The sequence below is a fragment of the Tiliqua scincoides genome, chromosome 3 (genome assembly GCF_035046505.1).
Source record: "Tiliqua scincoides isolate rTilSci1 chromosome 3, rTilSci1.hap2, whole genome shotgun sequence".
In the NCBI taxonomy this organism is placed as follows: domain Eukaryota; kingdom Metazoa; phylum Chordata; class Lepidosauria; order Squamata; family Scincidae; genus Tiliqua; species Tiliqua scincoides.
Window position 1 is genome coordinate 36,075,427 of NC_089823.1, and position 16,540 is coordinate 36,091,966.

General features: G+C 40.7%; 1 protein-coding gene across 1 annotated transcript in view; it reads right to left on the minus strand.

Moving 5' to 3' along the window:
• The window catches only part of TOMM70 (translocase of outer mitochondrial membrane 70), a 30,226-nt gene continuing 13,686 nt past the window's right edge, over positions 1-16,540 (minus strand). Inside the window, exons 5-12 of the mRNA XM_066622674.1 lie at positions 15,803-15,951; positions 12,277-12,484; positions 9,407-9,541; positions 8,710-8,817; positions 8,290-8,406; positions 8,006-8,103; positions 7,010-7,132; positions 1-5,553 (exon numbers count right to left, since the gene is read on the minus strand). Of these exons, the coding sequence (XP_066478771.1) occupies positions 5,400-5,553; positions 7,010-7,132; positions 8,006-8,103; positions 8,290-8,406; positions 8,710-8,817; positions 9,407-9,541; positions 12,277-12,484; positions 15,803-15,951 (1,092 nt within the window). The 3' untranslated portion in view covers positions 1-5,399. The remainder of the gene's footprint in view (positions 5,554-7,009; positions 7,133-8,005; positions 8,104-8,289; positions 8,407-8,709; positions 8,818-9,406; positions 9,542-12,276; positions 12,485-15,802; positions 15,952-16,540) is intronic.

Genomic DNA, 16,540 nt, shown 5'->3' on the forward strand with positions numbered 1-16,540 from the left:
TAAGGTGCAAACATTTATTAGTTAAAAATATAAAAAACAATTCAGGTAATCAACTGTTGAAGCCTTGGTTTCCACTATGGTCACACTTCATTTTAAACTGCTAGTTCTAGACAAGCAGCATACTGCCACTCTTGGGCGAGGATCTACAGCTTAATAATTTTAGTTTTACTTCCCAACTAAGTTTCAGACAGACAGGTTTTCTTGCAGCCTCTCTTCCACAAGCTCATTTACACCTGCCAATAAAATCCCTCAGTGTTCAGCCAAGTGCAAATTTAATATGCTTTTAAAGAAAAATATCTACAGAATGTGTGCCACAGCTCTGAAGTACAGAAAGCAAAGGAACTGCAATATCATGCCCAAAAGGTAAGTCCCTACAGTAAGATTTTTTTGGAAATTAAGGGTGAAATTCAGTCAAAGTTAGGGCTTTAAAAGTCCCATTTGTCTCAATGGAGAGATTTAAGAATTTGCTTAAATTTCCCATTAAAAAGAAATGGCATTTACATGTACTTATCTTTGGTTGGATCATGCCGGTACATTTTGCAATGCTCATGTTTCTATACAGTATCATCAACATGACCACGACAGCTGTGATGCCCATTTTCTTTTTCTAATCAATATTGAATGTTTCATTACATGAGAAATTAAGGAGATCAGAATGCTGCCAACATAACATAATGATTGAAATTATCTTGATGTATATTACTAGACTAATACATACGTTCCACTTTTTCAACAAATACATTTTAGTGTACCTTCCTTCTGTGACATGCACAAAACTTGGTGAGACTGGCCACAAAATTGGCCACATTTCAGCCTCAAGGGAAGTTCCTTCAATGAAAATGGGATAGTCATTTTTCAGTTGTCAGCAATATTAATCTTGTGGCTGCTTACCAAATGAACCACATGATCTTCAGTGACCCATACTAAATAACTGCACACTACCACCAGTCTACTATGACTGGTGTACTATAAAGTAGAGCCTGTCTATTTTATGCCAAGATAATTGCCTAAGGGCAGCTTCAAAAACATGTAGGAATCGGCTCACTTTTGCTTATACCTCACCAGCAACTGCCTTAATGTTTTTTTCCCTTCAATTTAGTTACTTGGCAACCTTCAGTCTCGAAAGACTATGGTATCGCGCTCTGAATGGTGGTTCTGAACAGCGTCTGGTGTGGGTGAAAAGGCCAATTCGGGAATGACAATCCCTTCCACCTTTGCCTCTTTGCTTCAGTCTGTTGGCCAAGTGTCTCTTCAAACTAGAAGAGGCCATGCCTGCACAACCTGCCTCCAAGCGGGAGAGGCCAGGGTTTCCCACCTGTTGAGGTCCATTCCTAACATTAAATTTATGAGATGATATAATTCTTTATGATTAACACAAATGTGTGTAGTAGGAATTTGAGGGAAGGTCATTTACTAGTAGGGCCATTGGGGGTGTGAGCCCCTCACCAGCAGCGTAGTGCACCTTGTCAATTGTCAAAAACCTGATGGTATGCCTTGTAAGTTTGCCAAAAGATGAAAAAGGTTGAAAACCACTGTTTTAAAGTGATGAATTCCTGTTGGCTATGACCAAATATTTACTTTCGGACTGCTTGAGCACTATAGTAAGAAATGCAATTAAGGGATATAGCCCTGGAGCTAATAGAGATATTTATAGTTTGTTAAGACAGTTCTGATGCATAGATTCATATTTATAAATCTATTAGACTCCAAAGCTGGTACCCATAAATGAGCACTACAGAACTATACTCCTTTGAGGAAAGATAATTTTAAAAAATTAAGATCTAAAGAACTGAGTAATAGTAGCAAAAAGATTGGTGCTATTCCAAATACTCTTGTACAAAACACTAGCAGCAGGGTTTTCACAGGGTAACACAATCACGGGTTGTATTACAGTACTATAAAACATGTTGAATAAGGAAGCTACAGACTAGCATATAAACTAGTAGACCCATTAGGCCTTTTTTGACAGCCCTCGAGAACCCTGCTGCACCTATCCCCTCCTTTGGTGCATTTTCTGTCTCCCTGCCACACTGTACTGGTTTCTCCTTTGGAGAAGGAGAAGCTGGAATGGCATGGCAGGGAGACTGAAAAGCCCACTGCCTTCTCCCCCTGCCCAGAGCTGCCTGGCTCCAAACCTCAGAATTGTGTCGCCACCAATGACTTCTGCATTTCCGCTGTCAGCAGTGCGGCACCCTTAGCACTCTAAGTTGGATCACCCGCCATACAAAGGTTAGGAAGAGCTTATGCAAAGGCTTGAACAACCTAAAGAACTTTTGTCAACTTAGGGCCATTTTCCAATGCAATACTGTTCCACAAGGTTAGAAACAAATTTTCCATGTTTGGGGGGTGGGGCTGCCTGCTAGCAGACGGACACCTTTGGATCCAAGCTGATGTCTCCAAATGCCCATCAAGTAAAATTATAGTTAGGGAAACAGTATTGGAAGGGTTTTACTATTGGAACACAATGTATCCAGCATAGCATTCATTAGTATGTTAAGTTTAAGAAAACCTGGGTAGTGAGTTGACTTTTTGTTCAAACAGCTAACCCATCCCCCTTTTATGAATATTCTGCAGAATCAATTACCATTATAATGGAGGTATGTGAATTCCAATAAAGATTCCTACCTTTATAAAAAGCAGCGTACAGTTTTCCTTGCTCCTGCTTCAACTGTTTCAAAGGTTTGCCAGTAATTACCTCTAATGAATCTCATCAGAATTTTTTTTCCTTTTTATAAATTAGGTAGACAAATTAGGTAGTCTGACTTCAGCCCTTTTATATTTAGATCATTCTTTTGATATGTTACTTAAGAATATTAGGCTTTAAGAATCTCTCCATACTTCCCCCCCCCCTTGAGCAAAGGGGGAAAGGGCTTGAATTAGTGCTTATTTCCAGAACTTTAATAGGTAACATCACCTGGTGTGGTCTTTTTGAGCTTCATAATAAATGCTATTTTCATCATTACTAGTTACTACTAGTCTATGCCAATACAAGAAAGGCACTTTAAAAAAGGTGCTATTATTTACATTAAGCACCAGTGTTCTATCAATTCAGAGAATCTCCAGTCAGTACCACTGTATACTTCCCAAACATAAATATTACTACCGCCTACAAAAATGCATAAACACAGTGTTGTTTCCAACACAGTAGTTCCAATACAGGAATTCCACCAAATTTATATTTCAGAAGACAGAACTAATTTCTGAAAGACTGGTTTCCCCTTTGATTTTACTACCTCTGCTATTTAGACTCTGTTGATTTAAATACAGAAACAGTATCTCTCTTCTACTAATCTTCCTGTACATCTGATACAACCTTAGCATCCTGCTTTCATGTCCAAGAACTAGAATAGCAGGGATTTCACAGGATCAGGATTACAAAAATGAGACTGCTTCCACAGTAGCTATACCCAACAGGATTGATTCTCAGAGCAGGCTAGTTTCCTCATTGCATTAAGGATGTAGAAATGTGTTGGGAGCAGTAGTTTTCTCTTTCAAGACTTACCCCACTAGTGGTAGAATGTACTTTTAAGAAAGAATTCCTAAATTTCCTCATAGAATGAAGACAATCCCTGGGAGCTAAAAGTAGATATCAGCACCTAAGCAAACAACTGCAGGCAGGCCATTCAGCTTCTGCCCTCACTGAAGTGCTGAACTGCCCCTTTATCATTTCATTTTAATGCAATAGCAGTTATTGACCACAAATTTAGAAATGGTTACTACCTCAGTTTTGGCAAAGTAAAGGGGGAAAATAAATAGCAACTCTGAGATCATTTTCAATGCAAAGACATTTGCAGCTACTTCAGTACATTCACAGATCATGTTATCACTGTGGAGGTTGATTTTGCAATTAAGCAAGTACCTAGACCATGTGTATGTATAAGAGATATTTGAATGTAATATTTATTTTGCGACTTTACATGTGGTAAGTCATTTACAAAAAAAAAAAACAGGCATTATTTCAGTGCAGTTTCCAATATCTGAAGAACAGGCAACAGTCTGTGATGATTTGGAATGCTAGTATTAGAGAACACATGCTTAATTCTTAATTGTCTTCAGGAGAGAGAACTGTCAGTGTACATAAAGCCACGCAAATAAAAACCCCTTTGAAAAACATGACCCAGTAACAGATTGAAGTTGGAGATGCAGGGAGCCAAAGGGTTAGGTTTAAGGTTAGCCAGAGGGGATACTTCTGTCAAACAATGGATGGAAAGTTTGAACATTGTATTACTTCTAGAAAAAGATTTGAAGCTGACTGTCTGAACTGACAGATGAAACTTCCCAAGTCTTCCCAACCTTCATTCCCTTTAATAAAGGAAAGCAACAGCTATCTCCAGCCAAAGAAGGGCACTTTATGCAAATAGGGAGCAAAAAGCAAATTTAGGAAACTCAAACACTTGCATCTACTAAGTGGAAAATTACATGGAATAATACTACTCGAGTTATGAATTAACTTCAATGGCTTACAATAGGGCAAATGAGAATAGCACACACAGATTCCTAAATTTCCTAATGTAAAGTTTTGAAAACTACTAGAGAAAAATGCTTTAAATGGACTGAGGGCAGCAAGAATAACAGAAAAAAACATGTTTAAAGACAACTTTAGTATAGTTTCAAATAAATCCTAAATTCAAAGACTCCAAGACCAGGCTAGACAGTGCTCACTCAAGTGGCAATTTTGCTCTCCTGAAAAATCATTTGACAAGTTATTTCTGGAATAACATTCAAATTAAGACAAATGTAAGGGAAATATAGTGTTATTGGATACCAGCTACCCTTGAGTGCAGGCAAGGGGCTTTAAGAATTTATCTAAATCATGCATTAGAACAGCACACCAGAACATCCATTTCTTTTCAGCTGCCCCATCTTATTAACAGAAAATGCAAAGGGGAGGGATGACAAGTGTCTTGAAGGATTATGCTTCATCTACAATTGCCTTAAAAATCCCTACTAGTAAACAATTTTGCAATTACAGTTTTTCTTGTTTGCAAAACTAAAATCAGCCCAAAGGGATTTGCTGCATATAAAAACCTACACAGCACTATTAATTGTTAAAATCAATAGAACAAGAAGCTATAAAACATCCTTGTAGATAGGACCAGTCATTCACAACAACTCTCAAAACATGAGTCAAAAAGGTTTTTATTTGCATGGCCAAAATAATCTTTGATCCCCTGGCAATTATGTTTTTATAACCTCTCTTTAAACACTTATTTGCTGCAGAGGAAACACTTTCTTTAACAGCCACTCCCACAACACCTAAACATTTAACAGATAATTACACCACGAACAGAAAAAAAAATTGACTTCCACCATTCAATACACTGCAACTGTGTCTTTAGGGCTAGGTCAAAATGGGCAGCTTTACTTTTTAAAAAGATCATTTCCCTCCTACTGTTCCTTTACAACGTTGGTGGTTTCAAGCCATATTTCTTTGCAACTTCTGTCTGGGCATAGGCAGCATCACAGAGCGAGTAGAGGTGAGCCATCTCCATCTCCGATTTGGCCAGGTTAATAGCTTTGTTGAACATATCAATGGCTTTATTCAGATTGCCTCTGAAATAATGAAAGATGGTCGATATATATTTATATATTACACACACCATCCCCCCCCCCATTAAAGACTAAGTTATGGCTAATACAGTACTAATAGCTGAGTTCCAAACTCAGTAGTTCTGCCTTTTAGCAATACCAGATACTGCTATGGATAGAGAAGTCCTTCGTGTAAGGCCCAAACATAAGGCTCAGCAGCTACACGTGGGAGCTAAAGACAATATTTTAAGATCTTAAGAAGAGCTTTGCTGGGTCAAGTTGAGTCTATCTAGTCTAGTTTCCTGTAACACCAGATGCCTCTGGCAGCACACAGATATTGTTTCCTGCTGCCACTCCCTTGCACCTGGCATGCAGACACAAGCTACCTCTAAAACCTAGAGGTTCGCATATAGTCCTAATGGACCTGTAACTTTTGATGGACTTTTCCTCCAGAAATCTTTTAAAGGCATTTGGGCCAGGTGCCATCACAACACCCTGTGGCAAGGAGTTCACATATTAATTTCTTTCATTAGAGAAAATAAATGTAACAAATTCATTGTTTGGGTACTGAATATTACTATTCTATGCCCTCCCCTCCCCCCCCCACCGTTCCCCACTTCTATATAGGTATTAGGAAATCTGTGTGCTTTTTGTCAAGCCTTTGAAATTCAATAGAGAAAGGCATTTTTGATACTGTGGACGAATAGCTGTATAACAGTTTCCTAATGCCCACACTGATATTAAAGGATCAATCAGGATTTGGAGGCAGGGGTGAATTTCTCATAGTTGGAAGGTTAGACATATCACACCCAAGATAAGAAGAACTCTTCTCTCAACTTCCCTAAGTTAGCAATGATATTCGCCATCATTTGAAAGACTTACAAATGACTTATGTGTAACAGTCCAAGTTTGTAAGTCTTTTCCTTCAGGTGGTAAATGGCCTTGCTAACCTAGGCAGGCCAGTTGGGAAGTTAAGACAAAGGAGAGCTTCACATCTTGGGCTTGGTCTGTCTAAATTTTCCAACTGTGAGAAATCCACTCTTGCCTCCAAATCCAGATTTGTCCTTTGTCACTTTGGGCATTAGGAAACTGTTGTACTTTTATTCATCCACAATATCAGAAACACCTTCCTTTGTGTTTGGTGGAAAACCTGACGATATTCTCAATTCACCCACATCAAATGGAAAGATCTAGGCAAGACTGCGTCATACAACATTCAGAACCACCAACTTCCAAAAATATTCTTGCCCTGAGTTAATACAAATTCCTGGACAGAGGAAACAATCTAGAGGCTGTACAAGGTGAATTTAAGAATGTGGTTCTCTTTAAATAGATTAAACTCGTAGTGCCTCAGTTTCTCATAGATGAGTTCATGCAATTAAATAGATTATATAGCTCTCCCATGGACAAGAGTACTGTATAGTAATTCCAACACTAATTTAGAATTCTAGACTCTCAAATGGAAATAGGCAATACTCACCTTTGAACTTCAATTGTCCCCATAGTTTCATATGCAAAGTCACATTTGTTATCAATTTCAATAGCCTTGCTTATGAGTTCCAAGCCTTTATCTAAATCCTGCTTCCACTGAAGTTGAAGCAAACTGAAATAAATCAATTCCATATCATCTGTGAATATATGTACCTCTTTGGTCAACAAACAAATAACCATAATATAATACTCTTTCATTCTCTGAGATATATCCTAATATCTTAGAGAGATCCTGTGTGTGTTTTTAAAGAAGCCAGCTTTAATTCTTCTTACATGCATCAAGATCCAAACCATTCTTATGTGAAGAAAATGCCCTGGTTCAAACACAACACAAACCATCGTTTGCCATTTTGTGCTCAAATTAAGGCAAGCCTTGGGTTTGTGTTTCCCCCTTCCCTTCATTTCCTCATTGGTGAGCAAGGGGAGCATTTGCGTATGCAAATATGGCTCAGCCCTGCGTAAGGGGAATTCCTTCCCCTCACCACAGGTAACATCGCAGCAACCCCAATAGGGCTACTTGGATCTGCACCATTTAAAAAGGTGGAGCAGATCCAAGCAGCCCAGAGCTGCTCCAGGCTGCCCGGGATTGGGGTTAGGATCCTGCACAAGTGCCAGATTCTGGCCCCACCCCAGCTCACCTGCCACCCGCCCCGAAATGCTTCCTTCCTGTCCCTCTAGTCCCCCCAACCTCCATGCAGGCCTGGCTAAGTCAGCACAGGCTTACCTTCCTACCGGCCCAACAGGGCTTGGGCCAGCCTCACTCCTCCAGAGTGAGGCTTTATAGCACTTTTGTGACACTCTTCGGCTGGCGCAAGGGACGTGTGCCAGCCAAGGGCGCCCTGAATTGCACCATAAAAATATTTTAGTGTCAATGATTTAAGCCAACTTACTTCTAAGTTGAAACTTAGGAAACATTTTCATACATACAATAAGTCACAGACCTAGCCTTGCACAAAGCCTTAGATGTCAGAATCACAGTACTTACCCTTTGTGAACGTAGGTAGTAGCATTATCTGGTTCAAGATCAATGCATTTATCATACATTTCATCAGCTTTGCCAAACTGCTGTTGATCTGTTAGTGCCTGCATAAACATTGTTAAATGAAATAATCACTCAGAGCTGATCCACATTCCCTCATGTAAACTCTCCCATCATAAACACAAGCATATAATAACAGATTAGGAAAATGTAAGTACACAGAGTATTAGTTGTTCTAAGGTGGTTAGCAATAATACAGAATCATTTTCACAGATAATAGTGACATATACCTGGGCATAGAGTGCATAGCCTTCAGCACACCTTGGAAATTTTTTTATGACCTCCTCAAAGCCTTTCATTGCTGCTTGTACTTGTGAAGCATTATTTCCAGTGTAGGCTTGCCGGTACTGTTAAAAAAATAGGATGACCATGTCAAAATACAACCATGTTGAAAAAGATATTTTATTACCAACTAGCCTTCAAGGAACAACCCATAGATTCTGAGGTGTAACTTCTACATTTGCTGAAAGTGAACAAATATTTTAACATATTTGTGACTGATATTTTGTTGAAAATCTCATTGGTTTGTATCCTAACCTTCTGCAGAGAGCTGGTCAGTTACTGGAAACTATTTGTTGAAAGAACTTCTGACTACAGATCACCACTTTGTAGAAAGATTATAATACAACTCAGTAAAAACACATACTCACTAATGCAAAGCATTTCTGTGCTTGTGCCAAGGCGGAATCCGGCCGTAAACGAATACATTCATCAAAGTCTTCTACAGCATCTTCAACTTGGTCAAGCAGGATTTTCAACTAACATAAACAAACAAAAACTCTGAGAACTGTTCTATATCTCTATGACAATATAAGGAAAATCATTAGTACAATATAATTATCAAAGAAACAGAACTACTCCAGTAATAAAACTGGAGTTGCATGAATTATTCTCACAAACAACTAGCACGAGCTCCAGCTTGTCATGTATGTCAAGTTTAGCTTCTGCTTCTATTTACAATTTAAAATGGAACTTTCACATTTGTCTAGCTGCTTATTTTTCAATTTTAAACAGTACACATGGGATTAGATACAAAGGTACCTTAGGGAGGCAATCCTGCACATGCAAGATGGCCACCCCAATTTTCATCAATTACCTCCTCCTGCTGCAATTCCTCACCTCTTCTCACACAGTTCTGGAGGGTCCCCCAACCCTCAACAGAATTTGGGAGGACACAGATGGGAGAAGGGAGCAAGAAAGCACCACTGTATGAGAAGAACCTGCTTCTCTGAATCTAGCCCACATTTAAGGCACAAACCACCAATATTCTTCTATTATACATACTATTATTTTCAGTAACTAAAGAATACCAAATTTTGGAGGAAAAAAGGATAGAACAGTACTTACCTGCCCTCTGTGATGATAAACATCTGCATTCTGAGGATCAATGTCAGCAGCCATATTAAAATCTTGAGTAGAGAGCACAGGTTGCTGCTGCTGCATATACATGCTACCTCGTTTGATGAGGGCATTAGCCCGAAGCTATTAAAAAGAATGACCAAAATTATAGTTTGATATAAAACTTTCCTACTAGGCAGACTTCTAATAGTATTAATAACTTCTAATAATATTAATATATACAGTAGTTTTGATCACTTTCTCATTGTCATGGAACAGAGTAACTGGGAAGTTCTTGCAACTTGAGCTTGGTGTTTGATGAAATTTCTACCAAACTGTTGTTTGCACCCGCCATGTGGAGATACAGGAAGGCATTTGTAGAAAATAAGTAAAATGAGAGATTTCTCCCTTTCTCCCAGCTGATTTATATACTATGTTTCCAATAAAATGGGGGGAAAGACGTTGAGAGCAGAAGCTGCATAGGAAAGTACTGGTCAGAGGACGGATAAAGTAACACCTCCTCTTGCCCTTCTTCTATCCCTTGAAAATGCACCCTGCCTGCATTTTGTATTTGGGGAGGAAACAAGGGATAGGGAATCCTGTGTTTGCTATTGAATTCATGCACACAAGGATCAAAAAGTTATGAAACCAAGATTTCACAACTTCACATTAACTTGAATTTACCCCCTCAAGCAGGGATGCGCAGGAGCCACAGCGCTGAGTCACAAGTTGAGTTGCAAGTCTCCACTACCCCTGAGTAGAAAATGAATCATAACAAGTGTCCATTGCAACTTATCCAGAGGCATTTTTAGAGTTATTTTGACTTGAGTCAGAGTTTTTTTTGAGAGTCAAGTCACAAATCAGTTGCAGCTCCGCAGAAAAAACCAAAGTGCTGGTGTGCATTTGTTGGAGTTCTCATGCAACACTGCCCTGATGTCAACCACCCTTTTCAATTCATTAACTAAACAAAAGCTCTGCTGTTATTTGAGAGAGTGCAGCAATACAGAATGCAACTGGTTCCTTACGAATCCCAGCAATGACCCTCTCATTCATGTTGCAACTCCCGATTCTGCCTTTGGAAGGAGCACAGAGCAGCATGCCACAGGCAGACCAACAGGGGGGTGTCCAAGCTCAGCAATGTGAGAGGAGTGCAGCATGTGGGGATAGAAGTGGCAGACAGAAGGGAGGGTTGCCCACAGCAGCCAAGAGGTTAAGACCCAATCCTTTATAGCTCTACTCTACCCACTGCGGTCAATGGGGTTGCCTCCTCCACTCCTATCACAACACAACGCCTACTGTGCCCGCCTCTTTAGTCCCCTCCCTGAGCTATCCAGGCATTTTCCCCTATTGCAAGAACCCCTTCTCCAGACCACCGGACTCCTTCCCCTCCCCTCCCTCATTCAGAGAAAAGAATCAAGCCAGCCATTTGGCAATCAATAGTTAGTTCCTTTCAAGATAGACGAGAGAGCCTGCTTCCTCCTCGCAATGTCCTTGCTGTCCCCAATTTCTTCCAGTTCTTCCCCCCAGCTTTGTGTAACCTCCCTCCTCCCCTGTCTCCTGGAGTCAATCTACCCTCCTGCCACCAAGTATGCTGCTTGAGTTGGTTTGGATGCTGGCTTCCGAATCACCCACGAAGTCTTTCAGGTTGATGCAGAAGTGACAAAAGAAAAAAAGTAACCATGAATGCACATGAAGCCAAAGTCACCTTGTGACTTGAACATCTACAAGTCATTATATGGGGTAAAAGCCCTGAGTTGCAAGTCAGTGCCCAAGTCACTGATATGCATGACTCGAGTTCTCACAAGTTGCAAAAATGTATTTTCATGACTCAAGTTGAATCTGCAAGTCACAGGTCCCCAACCCTGCCCTCAAGTGTGTACAGTGTACATCTTCAAATGGAACAGTAGCCTTATTGCTAGCAATTCAGAGTAGTTATTGCTATTTTAACTTAAGACTATACTTCTGAATCAACTCACTGAAACATGATATATTGAGATTGTATAGTGAAAATCAAAACCAAGTTTATCTAAAGGAAATCCTAACAATAAATTATCACTGTGGAATACATACACCCACAACTGAACACACAGAGAACACACAGAGTTTCACTTTTTAAACAAGTGCTTCTTCTAGAAACTGACCAGTTTTACTATTTATCATAAAGCTAGCTCCCCCTCCCAAACCTATTCATGACATTTAAAATTGTAGAAATTACTTGTAATACAAATCTGCATGAAACAGATGGAATCTAATACAGGTCCAGCCTATTTATACACGGATTTTTTATACACGGATTTGACTCAACATGAATGGCCCCTGCAAATGAGAAAGAATGTGCTGATCCCTGGAGAAGGGGAAAAATGCATCCCATTAAAATCAGTTTTAAAAACCGAACAGTCCTTTATCAACAGCCTCCTTAATGAGAGAGAGAGAGGGCAGCAGGCTAACAATCCATCAATCCTTCTCTCTCCTTCGGACCCCTCCCTTCCCCCAGCACCCGAAAGAAAGTGATCATTTTGCACTGGTGAAGGGAGGGGCTGAGTGAAGTGCTGATGGATTGTCTTCTTAATGACTCTGACAAAAGGTCAGCAAGGCTGTTTTTCAATCACTGGAGCAAAGAAACTTTGTTTTTTAAATTGATTTGCTATAGTGCATTTTTTTTATCCACATGAGTGCTTAGAATAGAACCCACACAAATAATTATTAGTCTCAACCTGTACACTAAAATGTCCCAGTGACATTGTAATGGTAATAAATATCCATTGGCTGATTCTAGATATCAGGCACCATAGTTGAGATTCTAAACACATCTTCTATTACAAAGCAGAATCTCTGATAGAACACAGCGCTTTAGTAATACCCATACATTACTTACTCACCTTTACATTAGCATTTTCCATACCAATAACCTGATTAAGATCAGGATTGGCAGCATTTGCATTACCAATAAGCAGGTAGAATGTAGCTCGTAGCAGCAAGGCTTCTGCTATATATTTTCCTTTAGCCTCTATTTCTTTAGTACACTCACTAATTATTTTGTCATAGTTTTCTTCTTCCATGTACTTCTTTGCCTTTAAATAGCCACAGCTGAAAACATGTAATGTAATCATTAGTACACAGGAAAAAAAAATCTCTCTAGTCTAATCAAAATAATTTGCAAGTCACTTTTGGAGATAAACTTGGTTCATGCAGTCTCACAAACAGATCTATCCAAAACTAGGTATATTTTTACTTTCAAATACAAAAAGAAATTTTTTTATTTGGGTATTACCAAAATTAACAGAGCACATATTAATGCAAATCTTCACATTACAGATGGTGTACAAAACTCCTTATATATTTCCTCTAAAGAAACTGATTTAGTTGCTCTCCCAAAGAAGAATTTCTCAACTTAGAATGGACTAGGTCATCATTTTATGAATTACAAGTGTGCAACACTTAACAATATCCCCATCATTATGCAATTAGGTCATTAAGTGATCATTCAGTCCAATTTATTGCCTTTGTTGTGCAAAGAGAAACACCCAGCAAGACACTAGCTGGCTGCACAGGCTACTAGAGATAGATTGCCTGTTCTTTGCATTAAGATCATTTCTGCATTTCTGTTGTGTAAACAGACACTCTGCTGCAGGCTATGGGAGATAAGAACATAAGAACAGCCCCACTGGAACAGGCCATAGGCCCATCTAGTCCAGCTTCCTGTATCTCACAGCGGCCCACCAAATGCCCCAGGGAGCACACCAGATAACAAGAGACCTCATCCTGGTGCCCTCCCTTGCATCTGGAATTCTGACATAGCCCATTTCTAAAATCAGGAGGTTGCACATACACATCATGGCTTGTACCCCATAATGGATTTTTCCTCCAGAAACTTGTCCAATCCCCTTATAAAGGCATCTAGGCTAGACGCCAGCACCACATCCTGTGGCAAGGAGTTCCACAGACCGACCACACGCTGAGTAAAGAAATATTTTCTTTTGTCTGTCCTAACCCGCCCAACACTCAATTTTAGTGGATGTCCCCTGGTTCTGGTATTATGTGAGAGTGTAAAGAGCATCTCCCTATCCACTCTGTCCATCCCCTGCATAATTTTATATGTCTCAATCATGTCCCCCCTCAGGCGTCTCTTTTCTAGGCTGAAGAGGCCCAAACGCCGTAGCCTTTCCTTGTAAGGAAGGTGCCCCAGCCCCGTAATCATTTTAGTCGCTCTCTTTTGCACCTTTTCCATTTCCACTATGTCTTTTTTGAGATGCGGCAACCAGAACTGGACACAATACTCCAGGTGTGGCCTTACCATAGATTATCCATAGATTACCCATAGATGCAATTGCTTCATTTAGAGCATCTTTATTGTGCTTTAACCACTGTCATATAGACCTAACTGAATTTAAATTTGACTAAGATTTTTTTAAAAACTGGCTTGTGACTAAGTGGTTGATGGTCTTTTCACAGAAAAGAATGAATTTTGTGGTTGAACATAAGAAGAGCCCTGCTGGATCAGGCCAAAGACCCATCTAATCCAGCTTAGTGTATTTCACAGTACCCCACCAGTTGCCTCAGGGAGCACACAAGACAACAATACTTGCAACTTGGTGCCACTCCCTTGCATCTGGCATTCAGAGGTAGCCTATTTCTAAAACCAGGAGGCTACACATACCCATCACACGGAGACTTTTCTTCTAGAAATTTGTCCAAACCCCTAATAAAGGTATCTAGCCCAGATGCAATCACCACATCATGTGGCAAGTTCCTCAAACTAACTACATGCTGGATAAAGAAATATTTTCTTTTGTCTGTCCTAACTCTCCCAACACTCAATTTTAATGGATGTCCCCTGGTTCTGGTATTTCATGAGAGGGAAAAGAACAACGCTCTATCCACTCAATCCAACCCCTGAATAATTTTGTATGTCTCAATCGTGTCCCCTCTTAGGTCCTTTTTTCTAGACCAGAGGTTCTCAAATGTTTCAGAACAAGGACCCACTTTTTAGAATGTCAATCTGTTCGGGCCCACCGGAAGTGATGTCATAGCCGGAAGTTACATCATCAAGCAGGAAACTTTTTAGCACTCCCCCATACAATAAATTCAAATTAATTAAATTAAATGTTTATAATAAGAATAATTTATTTAAAAAAAACCAGCTTGTTAGAAGTACAGATCTGTAACATTTTCCCAAATGCAGTCACATACCACGGTAGCATCAAGTCTATATTACAAATAAAATACACATTGAAATGAATGTGGCCCATCTGAAATGGGCTTGCGACCCACTTAGTAGGTCCCAACCTATAGTTTGAGAAGCACTGCTCTAGACTAAAGATCCCCAAATGCTATAGCCTTTCCTCATGAGGAAGGGGCCCCAGCCCATTGTGGCTGTGGGAGTTCAGACACTGCAGGTGCAGTTCCTGACTGCATTTGAGGGTTGCCCTCCCCCACCTTTAAAGAAAGGAGTAGAGAAGAGGGTGGCCCTCAGAACGGCCAGGTAGCCAGCCAGAAGCTGTGCTCACCTCCTGCAGTTTTGAAGGAGGCAGGCGCTGCTTCCAGCTCCAATGGAGTCTTTTGCGCCACTGCTAAGTTGCACACAAGGCCTCATCAGAGCTCTCTGGCACAGCTAGAAGCATCGCCCACCTCCTGGAGACGGCTGCTAGAAGTGGTGCTCACCTCCTGGGCACCACTTCTAGCAATGTGAAAAAGCTCCAATGGAGCCTTTCGCTCCGCCAGCAGCTACCCAAAAGGCTCCATTAAAGCCTGGGCGCCATCTCCTTCCTCCCCCTTTTTTTAAAAGGGGAGAAAGGAGGAGGCGGCATGGAAGTAACTGCAGTGACGCGATGACATCACCACAATTACTTCCGGGTCAGAGAGAGGCAGCACATGGAGGCTTTCCTCAGCTGGAAAAGCACCAGGACTGCCACTGACAAAGAAATAATCATTACACTTCACTAAATCCTTCTGAAATATTAAACCAATAGTTACAGTTACACCATGTCCTAAGCATGTATGGACGAAACACCTATATACAGTTGGCCCTCTTTATCAGTGGGTTTTGGCATCCACAGATTTAACTAAACAGAGGTGCAGACCCTTAATCTGGATGGCTTTAAGGACCACCTGGACATGACCAGAAGATCTTTCCAGTCATGTCCGGCAGGTGTTCTGAGGTGTGAGGAGGTCTCACTCATCCTCCCCAGGCCTAAGAAAGCCTCCCAGAGGCACTTCCAGTTCCATCTGGGAGGTGCCTGAGGCCCTCCCTGCAGATTCCATTATCCACAGATATTGGTATCTGGGGTATGGAAATGGATCCCCCGTGGATATCAAGGACCAACTGCACACATTTACATAAAAGAAGGCAATGTATATTCAAAGCTAAATTTTTCCCTAACTTAATTTTAGCTTTCAATAACTTACTTTTCTTTCACTACAGATGCTTCTCCTTCTTTATCCTTATCTTCATCAGATTTCTCCCCCCTAAGAAGAGGCTGAGAGATAATGTCATCTGTGAAAGAACTGAAGTAAGATTTGATAAACTGTGGCGAAGGCATCAGTGGCTCACGGTTCTGAAATAAGATGGACAATACTCTGGATATGAGTTGCTCATTTCTACACAAGTTACCCTTAAATTAACAGCTACTATAATTATATAGGTGGATATTGCTTAGTAACATTCTGACCAATGACAGCCTGCATATACAATGGCCGCTGCTGCTCCCTGTTAACCCCCCCAGCGCTCCCCTCACCTCCAGAGACTTTTCTGAGCCTCCCAGAAGCAGTACACATCCATGCCCTGCCTCTGCAAGGCTCAGACTAGCCATTTCAGCTGAAGACACCTGACTTCCAGTTTCCCAGGAAACTGTGAAAGAACAGGAAACTGGTAAACTTCCCAGCTGGAAGTTGTGCCTTTCACCTCAAACAAGCATTCTGAGTCTCACAGTGGCAGTGTGCCGCTGCGCACTGAAAAGCTTCTAGAGGCGAGGGGAGCATGGCTCCCTCCCCAATTGGAGGCTTCGCATAATGTCAAGCCTCACTTGGCAACAGGGGTGTCGGTCCGCATCCCTGTCATTAAGCGATGCACAACTATACTACTATGCAACTATTTAACTACACTCAGAAAGCACATTTCTGATCCCAAGTTTTCCTCCTCAAAGC